This window comes from Sphaeramia orbicularis, chromosome 1 (assembly GCF_902148855.1).
Source record: "Sphaeramia orbicularis chromosome 1, fSphaOr1.1, whole genome shotgun sequence".
NCBI classification, from domain to species: Eukaryota; Metazoa; Chordata; class Actinopteri; order Kurtiformes; family Apogonidae; genus Sphaeramia; species Sphaeramia orbicularis.
In genome coordinates, this window is record NC_043957.1 from 1973448 (window position 1) to 1993443 (window position 19996).

Consider the following 19996-nt stretch of genomic DNA (forward strand, 5'->3'; position numbering starts at 1 on the left):
CACTCACCACGTAGCTGCTTCGACTGCTGCTTCATTCTCTTTTTTGCTTTCTTAAATAAAATCTTGTTTCCTCAGTAGACAGTTTTTCAGATTGGTGGACCAGTTCTTTCTCACATCTCCCTGGTACTTTGTAAACTCCTCAGCATGTCTAGTTGAGTCATGACGTCAGACGTTGTATTCCTTAAACACCACAACTTTTTCTGCGCATATCAGACATGTAGGGGTGTCCCTGTGCACGACAAAAACATCCTGAGAGACATGACTGAACTGGGTGATGGCAGATATTTTCCGTCACTTGGTGTCACTCCAGAATATGTTTCAACAAAGTGACTAAAGTTCATACGACCGTTGACAACAGATGTCACCGGAAGCTGTCACCAGACAATCTATGGTAGCCCAGAAGTGATAAAAATACATAAAACAAAACTGTGGCAAGACTCAGCAAAAAGGTGCGTTTGAGAACTACATGTGGGCCGCACTAACACCAAACTTTTGCCGCGTTTCCACTACATGGAACCAGCTTGAAATTTTATTATAAGTAAATGGAGAAAAAAGATTTTCAAAATTCATAAAAAAAATAAAATTTTCCCTACTTTTCCCAAAATGTAAACACATCTATTCTGGACCACTGGCAATCTGTAAACCCAGTTTGGTCTGAATTCAACCAATAGTTTTGCTGCTACAGATATGTGAAATTTTGCCCATTATAAGTAAAAGGGGAAAATTATTATTATTATTTTTAATTCATAAAAAATGTAAACTTTGACCTACTTTTCCCTAAATGTACTGAGATCTATTCTGGACCACTGGCAATCTACAAACAAATTTGGTATGAATTCAACCAATAGTTCTACTGCTAGAGCAGGGCTGTCAAACTCATGTCAGTTCAGTTCCACATTCAGCCTAATCTGATCTAAAGTGGGCCGGACCAGTCAAACATAAATAACAGGAGAAGAACTGATAAATAATGTCAACTCCAAAGTTTTCACTGTGTTTTTGAGTGAAAAAAGTAAAATTCCAGTATGAAAGTGTTTACATCTACGAACTGTACTTGAACATAACATGAACAAATATGAACAACCTGAAAATTCTGAAGAAAAATAAGTGCAATATTAACAATATTATGCCTAAGTTGATCATTTATACATGTGTATCACAACTTAAAGATTTAGTAACAGGCAGAATATTGTTAAAATTCCACATATTTCTCTTTAGGCATTTCAGATTGTTCATATTTGTTCAGGTTATTCATATTTTTGTAAAAGGATAGTCTGTAAATGCAACTTTTTTTCTAATTTTACTTTTTTATACTAAAACAAAGAGGAAGATTTGCAGTTTTCATTATTTATAGGTTATTATGATAATATTTTACTAGTCTGACCCACTTTAGATCAAATTGACCTAAAATAATTTCAACATCCTTGATTGTTCATATCTTCAGTGTAATTTTTGTATTTCACAAATTCATCCTAGGGGCTGATTGAACCCTTTGGCGGGCCTGTTTTGGCCCCCGGGCCGCATGTTTGACACCTGTGTGCTAGTGTTAAACAAACACACACTGAACCAAAACAGTACCCTTTGCCTCCCCTTCATTTGGTGGGGTAATAATTCAGGAGAGACTGTTTTATTTATCCATATACTACATGAAATAACAATAATAAATAAAGTCACATTTCAAGCGTCCTGTTGGATCTTTCACTCATTTCTGTCTTAGAAATGGTAACCAGGTACAATCAGCTGAGTTGGATTGAATGTCCGTCTGGGTTTTATTCCTCAGAAAAGGCCTGTAAACCCTCAGACCAATTCTACTGTTTGATTCCAGCATCAACAGAAAAGCCATTAGAGTGTGTGATGGCTTGAATTCAAGAGGCCCTGGAGTGTGTTGGGTTTTTAAAGAATGAATAAACTGTAGTGATGATCCCTGTCTGCAGGTGGGGGCCTGTATCGTCAACCAGGAGAATAAAATCGTGGGCATCGGTTATAACGGGATGCCAAACGGCTGCGATGACGACCTGCTCCCCTGGTCTCGAGCTGCCGACAACAGGCTGGACACCAAGTACCCTTATGGTGAGATGAGACGGCAGGACACACATTCCACTGGATGCCTCTGTTAGGGTCAGCTGCAGTACCACAGTTTGTCCTGTAGATGGAGACAAATGATAAAAAATAACAGCTTCTCTGTCGATTGCTGTGTTCCATTTTTACCTCTGTTTTATACCATCACCCTCACATTATTCTTTGTGGTTATGAAACCCACTTTCTTAATTTTTTAAAATAATGTCACAAAATGATCAGAAAATCATTTTTTTCTGCAGTTCTGTGAACTGTAAAGCCTTAAACAGTGCAGAAAAAAATAGGTTCACGTATAATTATGTTTAGTTTGTAACAAATAATCCATTCACTGTTTGTGTATTTTATCAGTAGATCTGGAACCTTAATATTGATTACATTTAAGGAACACAGAGATATTAATTACATAAAATAAAGCGAATAAATGTAATGTATAAATAGGGATGTAATGATTACTGGTTTAACGATAAACTGCAGTAAAATTGCAGATGGTTAGTATTACTGTTTAAATTCTAATTATCATGATAACCGTGTTTGATTACCACACTTTTCTGGAGAAAACGCCGATGTAAAGATCTGCTTTTGTATCAAATATTTGAGTATAGTTTTAATTTATTACAATTTAAATTTTATATTCCTAATATTTGGAACCAGTATTCACTTGTAAAGTCTTTGAAAAGGTTCGTTAAGCATCTGTGTGTTATTTATGAAATAAATTATGTACATTTTTCATATTGGATTTTATATTTTTTGTGTTTTTTGTCCTGTTATGTTTATATATTAGGTTAAAGGGAAAAAAATAATAGACAGATGATACAGATGCAATTGTGCTGAAAAAACAGATCCCAAACATGGGTATAGTAAACATTTGTTTCTATAGTATATAAAGGCAAAATCAAAAGGACTGAAAAACAGACAAAATAGGCTCAGACCACTAAGGGTTAATATTTGAATGTTTCTGACACAGAAGGGACATTGTGCCAGTAATTTTATTTGTTTTTGTTTTTTTTGGGAGTTTTTTTTTTCAAAATACAACTTGGTTAAATTATTTCAGTGTGTGTATTAGTACTTTCTGAACATTTTAGCACAATTTTAACAATACTGCGATAATAATGATAACCGTGATAATTTTGGTCACAATAACCGTGATATGAAATTTTCATATCATTACATCCCTATGTATAAATAATGAATGTAAATGAATACATAAACAGTCAGTGTTGTGCACACAGACCCTTGGAAAGCATTAAAACATGCAAAATCAAACTGAAACTTAGGAGAATTTATTTTGTTCAGTTGGTACTAATTATCTGGATCTGTGCTGTTGTTTATTTTATGCGCTTAATAATGTTTGTTTTACATTATGTTAATCAGTGTATTTAATTTTAATGACTCTGCAGGTGTAGTAGAGTGATCACACTACATAATAGGAAACAGAATGCCTTCATTAGGCAATTAATGAATATATTGTAATGAGTATAAAGTCCTGTATCTGTCTTTTAAGGTATATGAGAATATAATGTACAGACTCAACAGTGTTTATGTCTTTCCTTTGTATGTGTGGGTAAAAAGTAGATGTGCAGACTGTAAAATGAAATGAAAGTTACAAAAACATTTTTCCAGACAAAAGGTTGGTCCTGAACAACCCAGAAATACAACAGGCGTCTGCTGGAGTTCTCGTGTTAAAATAAATGAATAAAAATCCACAGTGACGCAGGTGCAGGTGAGGACATCAGCTGTGGAACAAACCGTGGCCTGTGCTTTCCATCCAAAACCAGTAAACTGAGCAGCACCAAAGACGGCCAATTAAAACGCAGCATTGCACTAAACTTGTCCAATTGTGTTTGAACTGATGCTGTAAACACATTTTGTTTGGTGTTTACAACCACACTTTTACAGAGGTTTCAGACGGTTGATACCAGTGTATAAATAACTGCATAATTATAATATGAATAGAATTTGAAGTTGAAGTAATTGAAAACCTTGGGCTCTTTTTTGTTTTCAGTTTAAATAATTTTCTTTGTAAATGTATCCTTGCATTTATTTTATGAAGTAAAAATATTAAGTAAAACTCTTAATGTTCTTCTAAAACTTTTCAATTTAGGAACACATCATGCTGAGGCAAAGGCTCTGTGCTCATTAAGTCAAAAGACCTTCTGGAGAGTATTAACATGCTGTGTACATTTAATTAATATTGGCCCATTAAGATGTTTATACGTGCAGTGTTTTAGTTGGTCTGATGGGGGTGCTAGAGGAGAGGTCAGCTTCATATTGAACATGTGCATAATTTCATGGCGGTGAAGAATGGATGAACTGGTTCTGTTGACCTGTCACTGGTGTCAAACAGGACTGACGATAAGAGCAGAGGTGGACTGTGGAAACCATGAGCTGCCTCCTGGAGCAGCTGTAAGCATTAGAGTGGGAGGAGGGTGAAGGCAGCAGAAGAGCTTTTCATCACAATCAGAATGCTTTATTAATTCCAGGGGAGTTTGTTGTGCGTTCCAGTTGCTCTGTGCAAGTATAATAAAAAGTGGCGGGGAAAAAGTGACTTCTTCCTTCCACTGTCACCAGTCACAAGTGTTTGTTTCTGGAGGATTCTGTTGGGTTTCTGTAAACTGGCTCGAGAGTCTGGTTTGGGTCATTCAGTTTGAGTTGTTGCTTTAAATATTAATTTCTTATTTATTTGGTTCTGCACCAACTCCTTATAACGATCCAGATGTAACATCGCCTCATTCAGGACAATCATTATAAATGTGTATGTACAAAAACTGGAAAAGCCAGTGCACGTAATAAACAAGTGTTCAGAGAACGCAAACCTCCACCAAGCGCCCTGAACGGTGTGCATGTGTGGATTGACTATTTCTGTGGAAATCCAACAGTTTCCAGGTTGTTTCATACACAGAAACAGTTGAATCTGGTCCCAGTCATGTGTCTGTCCAATTAGATTCAATTCACATCAATATTAGTTGAGTTCTAATTTTAAATGTGTGGGAAATGGGATTTTCAGTGTTCAGTGTAAATGTCCACAGAGTCCACATTCCACAGTGGAAGTGGACAGTTTAGTTCCACATACAAGAGACTGTTCTAAGCTGTGGATCCAATAGGTGGATCCAACTGGAGGAGAATCGGAGTCGTTTGGAATTTCGGATGAATTTTGGAAAATGTCTCAATGATGACAGATGGAAAACTGTAGATGTTGTGACCTTGCTGTGACCTTGAACTTTGTCCTACTGGGACCAAAATGGACTGGGTTGGTCCCAGGGCCTAGGCCTATCTGTGGGGAAGATCTGGGAAAGATGTGTGGAAGAGTTTTACACTAAAGATGAGAACAAACAAACAAACACACAAACAAACACATATACAAACACACAAACAAACAAACACACAAAGCAAAGTGATCACAATACCTCCTGGTGGAGATACCAAACACCAGCCAAAAAGCTTAAAGACAGAACCTGCTTTGAATAAAAAAGGAATTGAGCTATTTTTGCTGCTCTCCACATAGAGTTTATATTCATTCAACTGGCCCAGAATGGCTTCAGTGCTGCATCTGGGCCTATAATGTCAGGGAAAACCCTGGCAGATGCAAAACCTCTACTTCAGTGCAACAGACAGAATGCAGCGTTTCACATCGTGCATCATCTTGTGTGTTGATAGCAGCTCATTGTAAAGGTAATAGAGGCGTCTGCTGATATCAAAACTCAGCCTCATAAATATCAAAAGGTTTGTGGAAAACATGCTTTTGAAATGATACGTCTGCATTACAGAAATGATGCATGTAGGGACGTAAACACAGTGCTGAAGAGTCCTGACTGCATTGAACATGACATGCTGGTGTGTTTTTTTCCAGTGTGTCACGCAGAGCTCAACGCCATCATGAATAAGAACAGCGCAGACGTGAAAGGCTGCACCATGTATGTGGCTCTGTTTCCCTGCAACGAGTGCGCCAAGCTCATCATCCAAGCAGGTGTGTGTGTTTTTTTGTAACGTTTAAGTGGTTATTTAGTCATTTCAACACCTAGCAGAAGGCGTTAAGAAGCAGAAAAACGGTCTACAGGTGCTTTTAGGAAGGATGTGAAAAATTGTCCCTGTTTTCAGGCACATATGCACTTCAAAACAACTTTGAAATAATTCTGCCTCTGCCTGTGGTTCTCAATTTGAGTGCTTCACATCAGGGTAGATCTGAAGTGGGGAATGTGGACGGGTCTGGATGTTTGCACCAGTAATGACGAAGTCCACCGCTGGTTCATAATGATCAACCCCAGCTCCACTTCTCTGCAGCTCCAGCCTGCTGAGTCTGACTCAGACCCTACAGGTGTGATTGTGTAGAAAAGGTCTGCTGTGTATTCAGAGAAAATCTTTTATTGGATGCATAATTACACTTCTTTTTCAAGAGTTACAGAAGTTTAATATGGAGCCGAATGATGCTCTTACCAGCAGTGTACAGGCAGCAGCAAAACTAATTTTCACCACCCGAGATCAGTTTTTACTGACTTTTCAATCAGTGAGGTGACAGTTTGATTTGTGTAATAGGTTTTATAGACAGGTTTTCTTTTTATAGCATTCTGTGTAACCAAAATGTTTCTTGCTGACAGTTAAAGCGTTCAAGCCTGGAACCCTTTAACCTCATCAACCAGCATTTTCACTACATCTGTGGCAGATTTAGGCCTCCAAAGGTGGAATCTTGGGGCTGTACCACAAGAAAAAGTTTGTTTTTTTTTATTTTTAATTTTTTTTTTTTTAAACTATACATTTACATAAACATGTACTGAGACATAAGGCACCACACAGACGCAATACAAAAAAAACCTAATAATACAACAAACAAACAGACCTATTAAACACAAAAAAAACACAACAACAAAATAATGTCAACTCCTCTTTACTATGTTTGATTTGATTTATTTATTTATTTCGAACATGCAAAAAAGACACAAAAAAACCCAACATAAAATAAAATAAAACATTTAAATGGAGAGAATCTATCTTCAAGCACATACAAGTCTGCGTATTCCATGGTCAAAAAGGAGTAGGAAGAAGTCTAAACTTATTTAATCCAACCCCTCAGTGCTTTTACACCTTTATCACTAACTTGATACAAGAGTCAAACAATAATATTTTCCTGATTTTAGCATCAAACCACAACAAATCCATTATGCAGTAACTGAATTACACCCAACAATATGTTCATGTCAGTGCAGTCATACAAACAGACTCAACTATTCGACAGTTTTCTTCAATGATTCCAGCAGATCTATCAGTACAACATCATCCATAAACAAACAAGCCTCATTGTCATTATTAAATACTGGACCTCACAAGAATCAATTTTTTACATCTTTTTTTAAACTGAATTATGTTTGATATGTGTTTGTTTTGCTCAGGGCTGATTCAGAGTTAATATCATGTATACTAACAACAAATTTCTCCATCAAGCGGACATAGGAGACAGCAGGACACTTTTGTTGGCAGTAGAGAAAAAGGATTCCATTATTGAAAAAAAAAAAAAAATTAAATTTGTCCACTAACAGAAAACTTCATCTTTTCCAACATTAAAAAGAAAATTAAATTATGCACCCATATCACAAAAGTGGGTGGCAGAAAGTTAGATTTTTAAGGGTTTTCTCCAGGTTTTCAGAGGACGTAGGTGCTATCTGGACTCCATCATGTTCCATAAGTGGGTAATGCACATCAGTGGGGCAACAAGTATTATGTTTTTTAATAAAATGCAAAGTTTCACATCTTTTTTTAGCTGTTACCATTACCAAAATGTACAACATGTGCAAAAAACCAAACGTGTCACTTTCTTTTTTTGCCAAAGGCTGTGTGGTGGTAGTTTTCCTCACCATGGGAGACCAACAGAGTGACTCACTACTCCCTCTAGTGGTCACATAAATCCCCTGGCCCATCACTGTAATTATGCAGCTACAGTCTGCAGATTGTGACTCAGACTCTACTGGTGTGATTGTGTATGAAAGGTCTGTTGTACTTTTATAGAAAATCTTTTATTTGGTGCATAATTCAACTTCTTTTTCATATGAAATATCCCATGGTCTAACAGTTGTATTCCACTCTGACTGACAGTTTTCTTCATTTTAATTTAACGAGTCAAAATGCAGACAATCTGAGTTAGTATTCACCAAGAAGGAAAAACACTTAAAACATGATTATTTGTGCTTTTTAATCCATGAAGACCCAGGGCTCCTTTTGTGGCAATTACATAAAGGAATTCCTCTCTCTATTTAGCCTTTCTTAAGTGATTTATCACCATTTATTATATTATGATCCTCTGCATTTTGCATTTTTTGAGTGAAAATCAGGTATTTTCTGATATTTAATTCTGTGATCATGTAAATGTTCCTAAAATCTCAGAGTAAAGTTGAGGGTTATTATATCAGAAACAGAGAAAACTGAGGAAAATTTAAATTTCTCAGGAACTGAACATAACCCCAGTGTGTCCATCCACTGTCATTGATCCAACTCCATGGGTTTGACTGGTGAATCAGTGTTGTAGAGCACAGGTGTCAAACATGCGGCCCGGGGGCCAAATCCGGCCCGCCAAAGGGTCCAATCCAGTCTGCGGGATGAATTTGTAAAATGCAAAAATTACACTGAAGATACGAACAATCAGTGGTGTCAAAATCATTTTACTTCAGGTTCCACATACAGACATATACAGTCCAATTAGATTTAAAGTGGGTCAGAACCAATAAAATATGATCAGAATAACCTGTAAATAATGACAACCCCAAATTTTCTCTTTGTTTTTTGGTGTAAAAAAGTTAAATTACATGTAAATGTTTACATTACCAAACTATAATTTTACAAAAAACCTGAATAACCTGAACAAATATGAACAAACGGAAATGTCATCAGAAAAGTAAGTGCAATTTTTCCAATATTCTGCCTGTTACTAAATGTTTAGTGTGATTGTAACGCACATGTGTAAATGATAAACTGATAAACCGAGGAAGAATATTGTTAAAATTGCACTTGTTTTTCTTAAGACAATTCAAGTTGTTCATGTTATTTAGATTTTTAAGGAAACTTTGTAGATGTAAACCTGATCATAATATAATTTTACTTTTTTCACTGTTGTTATTTTACTGGCCCGGCCCACTGCAGATCAAACTGGACTGAATGTGGAACTGAACTGAAATGAGTTTGACAGCCCTGTTGTAGAAGATGACGGTGTTTCCATGGTAACTACAGAGCCCTCTGAATGTCCAAATGGGTCATATCTGATGACCATGAAAAGATGAAGAACTGTATTTTCCACCAGTTATTTCCATCTATCGATAGGAGTAGTGGATCAACAGGTGTTAAACAGCTTACATCAGTAGATGGTTTGGTCACCAGTGGCTGTTTGGGTCTTTATGGGTTCAAGTACAGGTGTGTTCTGTCCACACACTCAGTCTGTGTCATATTTTGTGTTTTTTTTTTTCTACATCAGCACACAATGAAAAGGCTGAACATTGCAAATTAGCTTGTAAATGTGTACATTGACAAAAATGAGCAGTAAATCCATTCCTGTCAGTGCATCAGTAATATCAGTTTTTCCTTTTTCTCTCCCGTTGCTGCTGTTTTTGTCATTTTGAAATGTTCTCTTGCCGGTTTGTGCTCTATTCTTTTTCCTCCACCGTGTGTCTGTGTGACTGCTGCGTAATGATTTATCCCGTCTTTGTGCTCGTCTGATTGCTCTTGTCGTCATTTGCAGTCGTCACCCGTGTTTCAGCCGTCGTTCTTTGTTCTACCTTTTTCCTGTCGAGCTGACGGTGACAGGGCAGGAGTTTGTTATTTCTAAGTTTTGTCATTTCAGATGTGAACTGTTGAGCACAAAGAAGCCACAGCAGCCACAAATGCTTTCTATTTACTGTACGCTGTCCTGCAAAGCTCTGCTCTATTCTATTGTTCTATGCTCCACACTATTCTGTACTTGGTATGCACGTACAGGAGTTTACCGGAAATATTTACATTAGCATTTTGCACTAATGAGACTGCATCAGTAACGCTGGGATTTGCTAATTTTCCTTTTTAGAAAATTAAACTCCGAAGGTGAAAAATAAGAACTATTTCCGACTGTGCAGCGGTGTGTCATGACCAAACCATAGGTTGTCTATTTCTGTCACTGTTTCTGCTTCTAGCATCTTCTTCATCTCTGTTTTACACCACACAGACATGGATCAATATTATATTTGTGTGTAAATAATTCTGTCTCAAGTCCACTTTTTTGTATGACATTATCAATATCAGGACTGCAGAATCTAAAAAAAACATTCTTTGATAAACTCTCTCTTTTTATTCCACCACCTGCCCGACTGGATGCTGGAATTTATTTCATATTTTTTATTTATTACAAATATTTTCAAATTCCAACTTTGAGCTACCCCTTTGAACACTATTCCCCAGCACTTTTCAAATTTGGTCCGTATGTTCTTTAGCACTAGGAGTGTGTTGTACCAACACTCACTGTTGTGGTTTGTCTGTCACTCACCAGGAATGAACCACTGCCCAGTTTGGAGCACATCACCCCAACATGTTTGAAAATCATCATTCTTTCAGAATATTCACATTAGTTCATTAACCCTCCGGTATCCAGGTGCGCCTTTTACGCACACTTTGCACTTCGTGTTAAAAAACTTCATCTTATTTTTCACAATTTAAATAAGGTTAGAATTCAAAAGTTGTTAAGTTTTTGCATGATCTTTAAAATTCTGTCCACCAACTCAAATGTGCACATTGTAAACAAAAGACAATGACCAGACTAGCATCTGTCTGCCCAGTGTGCCTAAAACGCACTATTTCTAACATTTGATCTGTATGATTAGGACTGAGCTGGATTTACAAAAATAAAATCAAATTAGAGCAGAAAAATAAATCAATATATAATATTTAATAGTTTGATTTATAGGTGGGCATTTTATGCACACTTGGTGACAGATGCTAGTATTTTTGAACATTTGACCTAGCGCCAAAAATAATAATGCAAATTAACCAGTGTTGGAGTTAATCATTGACATATGCCAGGATGAAAAAATCTAATAATATGTGATCCACTTTTTATGTAGTATATTGAAAAAAAGTCATTTTTTGTGTTTTTTTGCATCCAAAAAAATGGTTTACTGTTAAGAATAAATTGTTCATATCATTTTGCTTGAATATTTATCTCTGTTACTTATGGGTTAATTTTAAACGTTGTACAGCTCACTCAGTCAGAGTGGCTTTTAACAATGCATTCCGTATTATACATGGTCTGTATCGTAGCTGTAGTGCTAGTGGTATGTTTTGTTTTAATAATGTTTGCTCTTATTATGAGATGTTATGGAAAGCAATTTTGAATTTTATACTGCATTTAAGTCACTCTAGAAATGTTGTGATTTTTACAATTGTTAATTCTGACTTTTATGCAGATTCTACACTTGTTAAATACTGGCACCAGCATCTCTATACTTGTTACTGAAGATAGGGTGTGTGCATGCGTGTTGTTTTTTATATATATATATATATATATATATATATATAAAAACCTTTTTATTATTATTATTATTATTATTATTATTTTAATGTTTATTATACTCTATGGACTGTAATTATTTACTTGTCTGATACAAATAAATAAATGAAAGTGAAATGTAAATGAAAGTGAAATTAAAATGAAATGTTTCCATTACAAACACGGCATTTAAAGGGTTAAAAAATGTGACAATTACAGAGTATTTGATATTTTTATTTACAGCTCAAGTTGATGAAATAGAAAAAAAGTGTAACAGAATTAAAAATAAACTGTATGAATTTTTTTTTTACATTATTCCACAAGTGTGCCAAAAGGCCCACTTGTTGCTTAGTAAGGGCCTTGGTGGACGGGGTACCAGAGGGATAAACAGTTCAGGAAAATATGATTGTGTTTCGCTTTCTGTTTATGTGTGTGTAGTGGTGTATATGTGTGGCATTGTGAATGATTAGATCTGGAAAATAAAGATGAGGAAACTTTTAAAATGAAAGTTTTACTTCAGGACTCAATAGTATAGCAGTGGGACTCAACAAAAAAATCCTCAGGACTTGGTCTTTTTTGGTGAGCTGAGTCCCAAGACTCAGTCAGACATATATGTAGAGGAAACACTGACCCATAACCAGACGGCCCCTGGTCCAACTGGAGGGAGACAAGACACACATAAGGTACAAAACATTAGTGAGGCCATCAAAGTCAGTGTCAATCATTGGATTTTTATTTAATTTCATCCAGATGTTGTTTTTTTTTATAACTTATATTTTATTGTTCCATTTTTTAAATTTTCCAACACAAATTTAGAACATAGTGTCAGTTGTTGTCCTGTATATTGTCCATTTTTTCCATCGATCTTCACAAATTTCTTGCTGTAGTCTTATGATATATGTAAGTCTCTCCATGTTGTAAATTTCTTCCACAATATCTCTCCAATTATTTAGGGTGGGTGGGTGGGGGTCCTCTTTGCACCATTTTCGTGTGATGGCTTTTTTAGACGATGCCAAGAGGATTTTAATCACATATCCATCCTTACTTGGTTTGTCTTTTCCTGTTAAATGACCCAAATGTAACACAGAACATGTCCTTGGTAGTTCATATCCCAGTATTTTTCCACGTTCTTCGCTGATATTATTCGATATTGGGACAGTTTTGTGCGCTGCCAAAATACATGTGCATGACCCACATCCTGTTCACCACACACCCTCCAACAGGACAGAGGTAACGATGGTGAAGCCTTTTGGATCTTTGGTGTTCTAAAAAAACCTCATGTTTTTCCAACAAAATATTTTTCAATTTCTGGAATTAGATGTAGTCACTTTCACATATTTCATACCATGTATCATCGCCATCCAGATGTTTTTAAAAGGCGAAATGAAATTATTCCTGTGCAAAACCAGTGGCAGTCAGATGAATTAATCACATTAGATGTAATAATGGTGACAGGTCTGTTAGCTGAAGTGTGTTTTGGACGGAGCCCATCAGAATCTGCTGCGTCGCAGATGAACAGATGGACACATGGATAGACAGATGCGCTTTCATCTCATACGTTCTGCTGCTAGAGAATGCGTACCCACTGTGAAAACTAATACTGTTCTTTCTTTTCCACCGCTGCCGTCATCCCTCCCTCTGTCCAGGTATTAAGGATGTGGTCTACCTGTCGGATAAGTACCACCACACCCCTGAGATGACGGCGTCCAGGAGGCTGCTGGACATGGCAGGTGTCCTCTATAAGTAAGTTATTCACTGTCACATGTTGTAGGGCACGACTGTCAAACTCATTTTAGTTCAGGGGCTATTTTCAGCCCAGTATGATGTCAAGTGGACCAGATCAGTACAATAATACCAGTGAAAAAAGTAAAATTACTTTATGATAAAGTTTACATCTACAGCGTTTCCTTAAAAATGTGAATAACATGAACAACTTTAAATGTCTTAAGTGCAATTTTAACAATATTCTGCCTCAGTTTCTCAGTTCATCATTTACACATGTGCATTACAACTTACATTACAATTACAAATACACAAAACATTTAGTAACAGGCAGAATATGAGTAGAATTGCATTTACTTCTCTTAAGACATTTCGGGTTGTTCATATTTGTTCAGGTTATTCACATTTTTTTGTAAGAGGATCGTTTGTTATGAATATTTTAATGTAATTGTATTTTTTTCACTAAAACAAAGATAAAAATCTGCAGTTTTCATTATTTCTAGGTTATTATGATAATATTTTACTGGTCTGACCCATCTGAGGTGTAATTGTTCTGTATGTGGAACCTGAATTAAAATGATTTGGACACCATTGATTGTTCATATCTTCAGTGTAATTTTTGCATTTCACAAATTCATCCTAACGGCCAGATTGGACCCTTTGCCGGGCCGGATTTGGACCCTGGGACGCATGTTTGTAACCTGTGTTGTAGGGAAAGCACAAATGTCTTTTCAGGTACCCCCCCCCCAAAAAAAAAAACAAAAAAAAAACAAAAAAACAAAAACTAGAAGCACTTGGAGAGCGCAGACCTCCACCAAGGCAGATCAGTGTCCCAGATTTGGATGAAGATTTCAGGAAATGTTGATACTGGCACAAGGAACAAATGATTACATTTTGGTGGTGATCAGGGGTGGGGGGGTGGGGGGCACTGATCTGCCTTGGCAGGGGTCTGTGCTGTCTTTTCTAGAAAAGCACTCGGAGAGCGCACACCTCCGCCAAGGCAGTGCCCCCCACCCCCAGTCACCACCAACATTTAATCATTTGTTCCTTGTGCCAGTATCAACATTTCCTGAAATTTTCATCCAAATCCGTCCAGAACTTTGTGAGTTATCTTACACACAGACAGACAGACATAAACAGAACCTCCTTGGTGGAGGTAAAAAACATCAACAAAGCCTGTATGTATTCACGCTGGATGGGAACCGATCACAGATACGATGTGTGATAGCGGTTTGGAGCTGTGACACAGCCCGCTTTGACTCCTGACCTGATTTCCAAAGCTCCGCAGTGAACAGTCGGAGAAAGCGAGTGCTGATGACAAATTTTAGTGGGCAGCAGAAGTGCCCCAGGGCAGAGCCAGAGGCATCCCAGTTGCCTGAGAGAAAGGTCAGATCTGGTCAAGGTTTCTAAAGTTGAGAGATAGTTGGAAGTTGGAAGCGCTTGTAGTGACTGTGAGAGACGGGCGCTGTTATGTCTGATGTTGGAGAAAAACGGTCGTCAAGGAAGTACGGTAAATGTGACCAGAAATGGCAAAGCAATAAAACCTTTCCTGGGAGTTTAGTTATTTCTTTAGAGATTTAAGGCTGATTTGTGGTCCTGAGGGGAAGTTGAAGAAATCTGACACGTGGAAAAACAGCCGAAAAATCACAGCAAGACAAAAACACACCGAACATTACATCAAATGAAGAAAAGCAGAGCAGTCTGAGTGGAAAATGATGCAAATAACTGTTGTGGTGAACAGTTATACAATGGTTTAATTCAGCTAAATTCATTAGAAAACATTTCAGAAGAACATATGAAGTCAAGAACAACTTCTAGGTCTGTTTTTTAAGCTGTAAACATAAATATCTTTATTATGACCATGATGGTAACTGATAATATAAAGATAAATATTAATGATAGAAGCAACGGATCGAAGCGACATCAAACTAAACACTGAAAATGATAAAATGGTGGGTAATGGTGGTGTTTGGATGATGATGTGGGTCCTGTTAACTTCTCAGTCTTAAATGTTCTCTGATGTACTTTTAAGAGTGTATCAGAATACTTTATTAACCCCAGCAGGAAATTATTGGATGTTACAGTCGTTCCATTTAAGTAGAATAAAAAGTAGCAGGAAAGAAATGATCAATATGACAGAAAAAAAAAATATATATATGTAGCATGTAAAAATATAAAATAAATATAAAGATGATATGCTTTGGTGGAATTGGCTGACGTTAGGTCATAAAGGGTTAAAATGGTTGTAATTCCTACATGGTTAAAGCAGTATTTTAGTGAAAGGCCTTGAAATGAAGCTGAAGTCCACACTTCAGTCACATGTGATGGATTAGTTTCAGATCCAGTGTGGAGTCCACATTACAACAGCTGTGCATGTGTCCAAATACTTATGGACCTGAGCTTACATCCTGCTTTTTGTTCTTATTCTGTGACAAACATGAATTGGCTTTTACAGCTTTTTATTCACGGGTGAAGTGGGCAATGAGAATAATTAGACTACTTGACATTTTAAGTGTTTCTCATTTTGTTTTGTTTTGTTTTTTTTGTTTTTTTTCATTTTGTTTTTATTGAAAAAGGGGGACAAAATCTCTTCAACATTACCATTCTTACATATGTTATCTATTAGAGCCCTTTTTGTACATCTTATTTTATACATACAAAAGTGTAAAAAAAAAAGAAAAAAGAACGTATTTAAAACTGAAAAACTTTTGTCAGTCTATATTTACATTTCTTTCTGGTGTATCAGAGTCTCATATTGAACCTGAGGCAACAACTGCAATATGTCACACTGCATTCCATCACACTCTTTTGATTTGAACCAAAAACCTAAAAATGTGATTGCCTTCACCAATTTCCCAGCTCGTAGACTAATACTACTGAAATGGAAAGATAAACAAGCTCCAACATTTAAATCTTGGTTCCTGGATCTTTTACATCATTTAACATTGGAAAAAAAAAATATTCTGCAAGAGGATGTGCCATTAGGTTTTTCAGTACCTGGTAACCTGTTCTGAATCCCATAAAAGAGGCAGATCCCTCACAGTAGTCCTATTAATATGAGTCTGACTAATACCTGGATTCCTTTATTTATGGGTGTCAGGGCCGTCAAGAGTACAGTGGCACCAACTAAGCCATGGACTTATCTACAGCTTACATAGACACATTAGGGCTGCATGATTTTGGCAAAAAATAAAATCCCGATTTTTTTCCTCGACAAACTTGATTTTCAATTTCGATTTTTGGGCAAAACCACAAAAGACAACAGAAGTCAGCATGTGGTTTTTGTGAGCAGCCCACCATGCAAGGCACTGCTCTGACCTCAGATCTGTGATGGGATCACATGATGAACCCACAGAAGTTTATTTTTTCTTCATTCAATCTTTATTGAATGACGTAGAGGATACAAACAATGTATACAACAAGAAAATAACAGAACCAGTTTGCCAGGGGGAATACACTACAATACAATGTCCAAATCAGAGCAAATACTGATGGTTTTTACAGCCTTTTTGGTTCCAGATTTATCCAACAGCTTTAAATAAAGTTCAACATCTTTCAAAAAATAAATACTATTTGGTTTTGTGTTACAGAACTTACATTTGTGAATGAAACATTTAGCAAGTAAGAGGACTAAACTAATTCAATTATAATTTTTTTTTTTTTTTTCCTTTTAGGGGTATCTGGGCCCACAGGGAGGAACGAGAGAGATGAAATTGATTTGACAATTTCTCTTTTTTAAAAATCGTCCTACTTAAAAAATCCGATTTCGATTTAAAATCGATTAATTGTGCAGCCCTAAGACACATATGTGTACCAACTCTGAAAAAAACCCTAAAAACACTGGTCTCCAGGTTCAAACTTGTACTCAGATGGACTCAGAAGCTGATACTCTGTTTACCCTGTGTGCCAAGTCAATCCTCCCTCTTCGAGACGACCACGTCTCAAAGAGGGAGCCTTTAAGTGTTAAAAATAAAAAAAAAACACAAATCTGATCTGATGAGGTGAAAGTTTGGAACGTGTTAAACTTTGGCTTGTATTTATTTGATCCCAAGGTGAGAAAGTGAAGAACACAAAGTCCATACAGAGTCTGGAAGCTCCTTCACACACTCTTTTGTTTACAAGTTGCTCAAACCTTGTGAAAATATATTGACAGGGGATGGGCGGAGCCTTGAAAGCATGTCTCTAAAAGACAATAGAAAGGTGACTTTCATCCCCATCCATGTGTTTTTTTTTCATGTGCTCATACCTGTGTGTCCCTGACTGTTTTGTGTTGTTTCTCCTCATCTGTGTGTGTGTGTTTTTTCAGGCCGTTCAAACCCAAGAGGACCCAGATTGTCATTGATTTTAATTCCATTAACCACCCTGGAATACCGAGCAGCACCAGTGAGTGAAAAATGCAAAGGGCTCACCTTGGGGAGCCGCTGAATGAGGCGGGGAGCTAGATGAAGACTGACGGGATTGAAAGGGACTTTGATGCCTCTTTTCTGAGCGTCTTCTTGCCCCCCTGCTTCGTCCAAAGGAAAATTCAAGGATACCTCGACTTTGGCATCTTTTGATATTTTGATTAACCGGATATTCAAGATAGTTTAATTTGGTGTTGGGGCCTTTGTGGGCTTTCTCTGCTGCTGTTCCCAAGTTGAAATCCCCTTTGGGTTTAGACGGTCCAAGGACTGTCTGGAGGGTCTGACTTTAGATTCTTCAGTGGCAAAGATCACATCTCCCCTCGGCCACCTGCTCTGGGGAACGCCTGAGGAACACCTTGAACCTGCTTTTCTTTTTATCTTTCTTAATAGACGGTTCCAGTCTTTTATGGGGATGTTACCTTGATATTCAGCTTCTTTCACCTTTTTTTAATGTTTCAGTTCACACACATTTTATCACTTCCAGTCCAGGTTGAATGCAGAACTGCTGGCGACCTCCGAATATCTGCGTTAGCCGACGAAATTTTAATTTTGTTAGTTTTGTTCTAGTTATACTTTTCTTTTGTCTTTTGTTCAGACAAGGTATAGTTTTTTAGATGTTACCTGCATCTACAGTTTTGTTCTAGTTAATAATGAGCAAAAAAAAAAAAAATTTGCTTTTTTTTCTCCAAAGTTTTTTTAATTGAATTTTTATATTGTAATAATCATAAAACATAACACCATAGTTATGCCCCCCCCCACCCCCCCACACACACTCTAACAGAGTCCCAACCCTGATGCACCTCATACTAATTTGCATTTTTGTGTCTGTCTGATGCAGCCACACCTTTCAAAACGCATAAAAGGTTTTTTCACAAATGTTTCATGATAATATTTGTAATTTTTCAGGTGTCTAAACATTGTTTTTCCACTTCTGTATAACTGGTGGTGCGTCTCATTGATAGTCAGATGTTCTCCAGCACCACCATGACCATGTCCATCAGGAGGTGCTTCAGAACATGAATGAATACTGATAGTACAGGACGTCCATAAGCTGCTCTTTGTGCTGTCCACCACTGAACATCGTCGTTAGTTGGTCCAGTTTGCATGTATGAACACAGGAGCAGGTCCATGTGATTAGTGAACGCTGACATTTTTAACCAGGCTGCAGTGGAGACCGTTCTGTTGACGACCAAACGCCTCCCATTAGGGTCTGATTTTAGGATGAACGGCTGCTCCTTCTGTCGAGCCCTAAATGATCATCAGCTGGTTTTTAATGTGTGTTGAAGCTGTTTGCTTTTAATCGTTGTGTTCTTCATCTGTTTCCATCACTACAATAGATTATTTTTGCTTGTGTTTAAAATGCATCACTCTAAATAGTTTCCTTTTTCAACTGTGACAGATTTACAACAGTCTGATCAGCGCAGGATTTATAAAACTCACTAAATAGGCTGGTTTTTGGGGGGGGGGGGGGGGTGTCTTACAAGGAAGCAAGAATCCTACACTGACTTCCTGCTTTTAATGTAATAACACAGGATCAGGAATACTTACTTTGTCCGTCATGTTGTTAGCCTTGTAGCAGAACTGGCTAAAATAATTCACTATACGGACAAAAGTATGTGGACGTGTTGAATTCAGGTGTTTCTTTTCTAACAGGGGTCTGAGATACAAAACAATAAGGACTAATGTTATAGTTTTATATTGGGATAAATAGCATTGCATTGGTTAGTTTAGTTTAAATTGTTATCTTTGTTTCCCAAATGCCTCAGACGGTTTCAGTTTCCCTCAACATTGATTTTAAATTTTTTTTTTTTATCCATGACTGATTTTAAATGTTTTACCTCTAAACTTCTAGAACATTTTTGTGCTCCGACTGTAAATGAGAACTTTCTACAACAACTAAACATCTACTTTCATCACATCTGACTGAGGAAGAAAAATCTACCATTAAACTTTAAGGAAATATTGATGTTTCTAAACTATATGGACATAAATATTGGGACACATCATGTCTACAGCTGTAAGATGTCCTGTTCTTGAGGATCTAACATAGAAACATCAATAATTCCTTAAATAAAGAATAATAAGTCACATTAAAAAAATAAGCAAAAAAAACTGAAATAATGGGAAAAAATAATAAAATAGGCAAGAAAATGAACAAAAACAGCCAAAGTAATCAGTATAATTCAGCAAATCAGTTAAAAAATGACAAAAAATAATAAGTGATAAGTACTAAATAAGCCACAAACTGAATGAAATTGAAGAAAAAATAATAAAAACATGGAGGTTGACAAGCGACAGTGGATGGAGA

General features: G+C 36.8%; 1 protein-coding gene across 3 annotated transcripts in view; it reads left to right on the top strand.

The window, feature by feature from the left end:
- The window catches only part of dctd (dCMP deaminase), a 28099-nt gene extending 8403 nt beyond the window's left edge, over positions 1 to 19696 (top strand). For 2 of the 3 annotated variants that reach the window (XM_030140755.1, XM_030140899.1), the window contains exons 3-6: positions 1932 to 2067; positions 5921 to 6037; positions 13210 to 13306; positions 17592 to 19696. In XM_030140755.1, coding sequence (XP_029996615.1) covers positions 1932 to 2067; positions 5921 to 6037; positions 13210 to 13306; positions 17592 to 17676 — 435 coding nt within the window. In that variant the 3' untranslated portion in view covers positions 17677 to 19696. Of the gene's footprint in view, positions 1 to 1931; positions 2068 to 5920; positions 6038 to 13209; positions 13307 to 17588 lie in introns of all 3 variants that reach the window. The other variant, XM_030140836.1, reaches the window with a different exon arrangement.
- Positions 19697 to 19996: the final 300 nt, after the last annotated feature.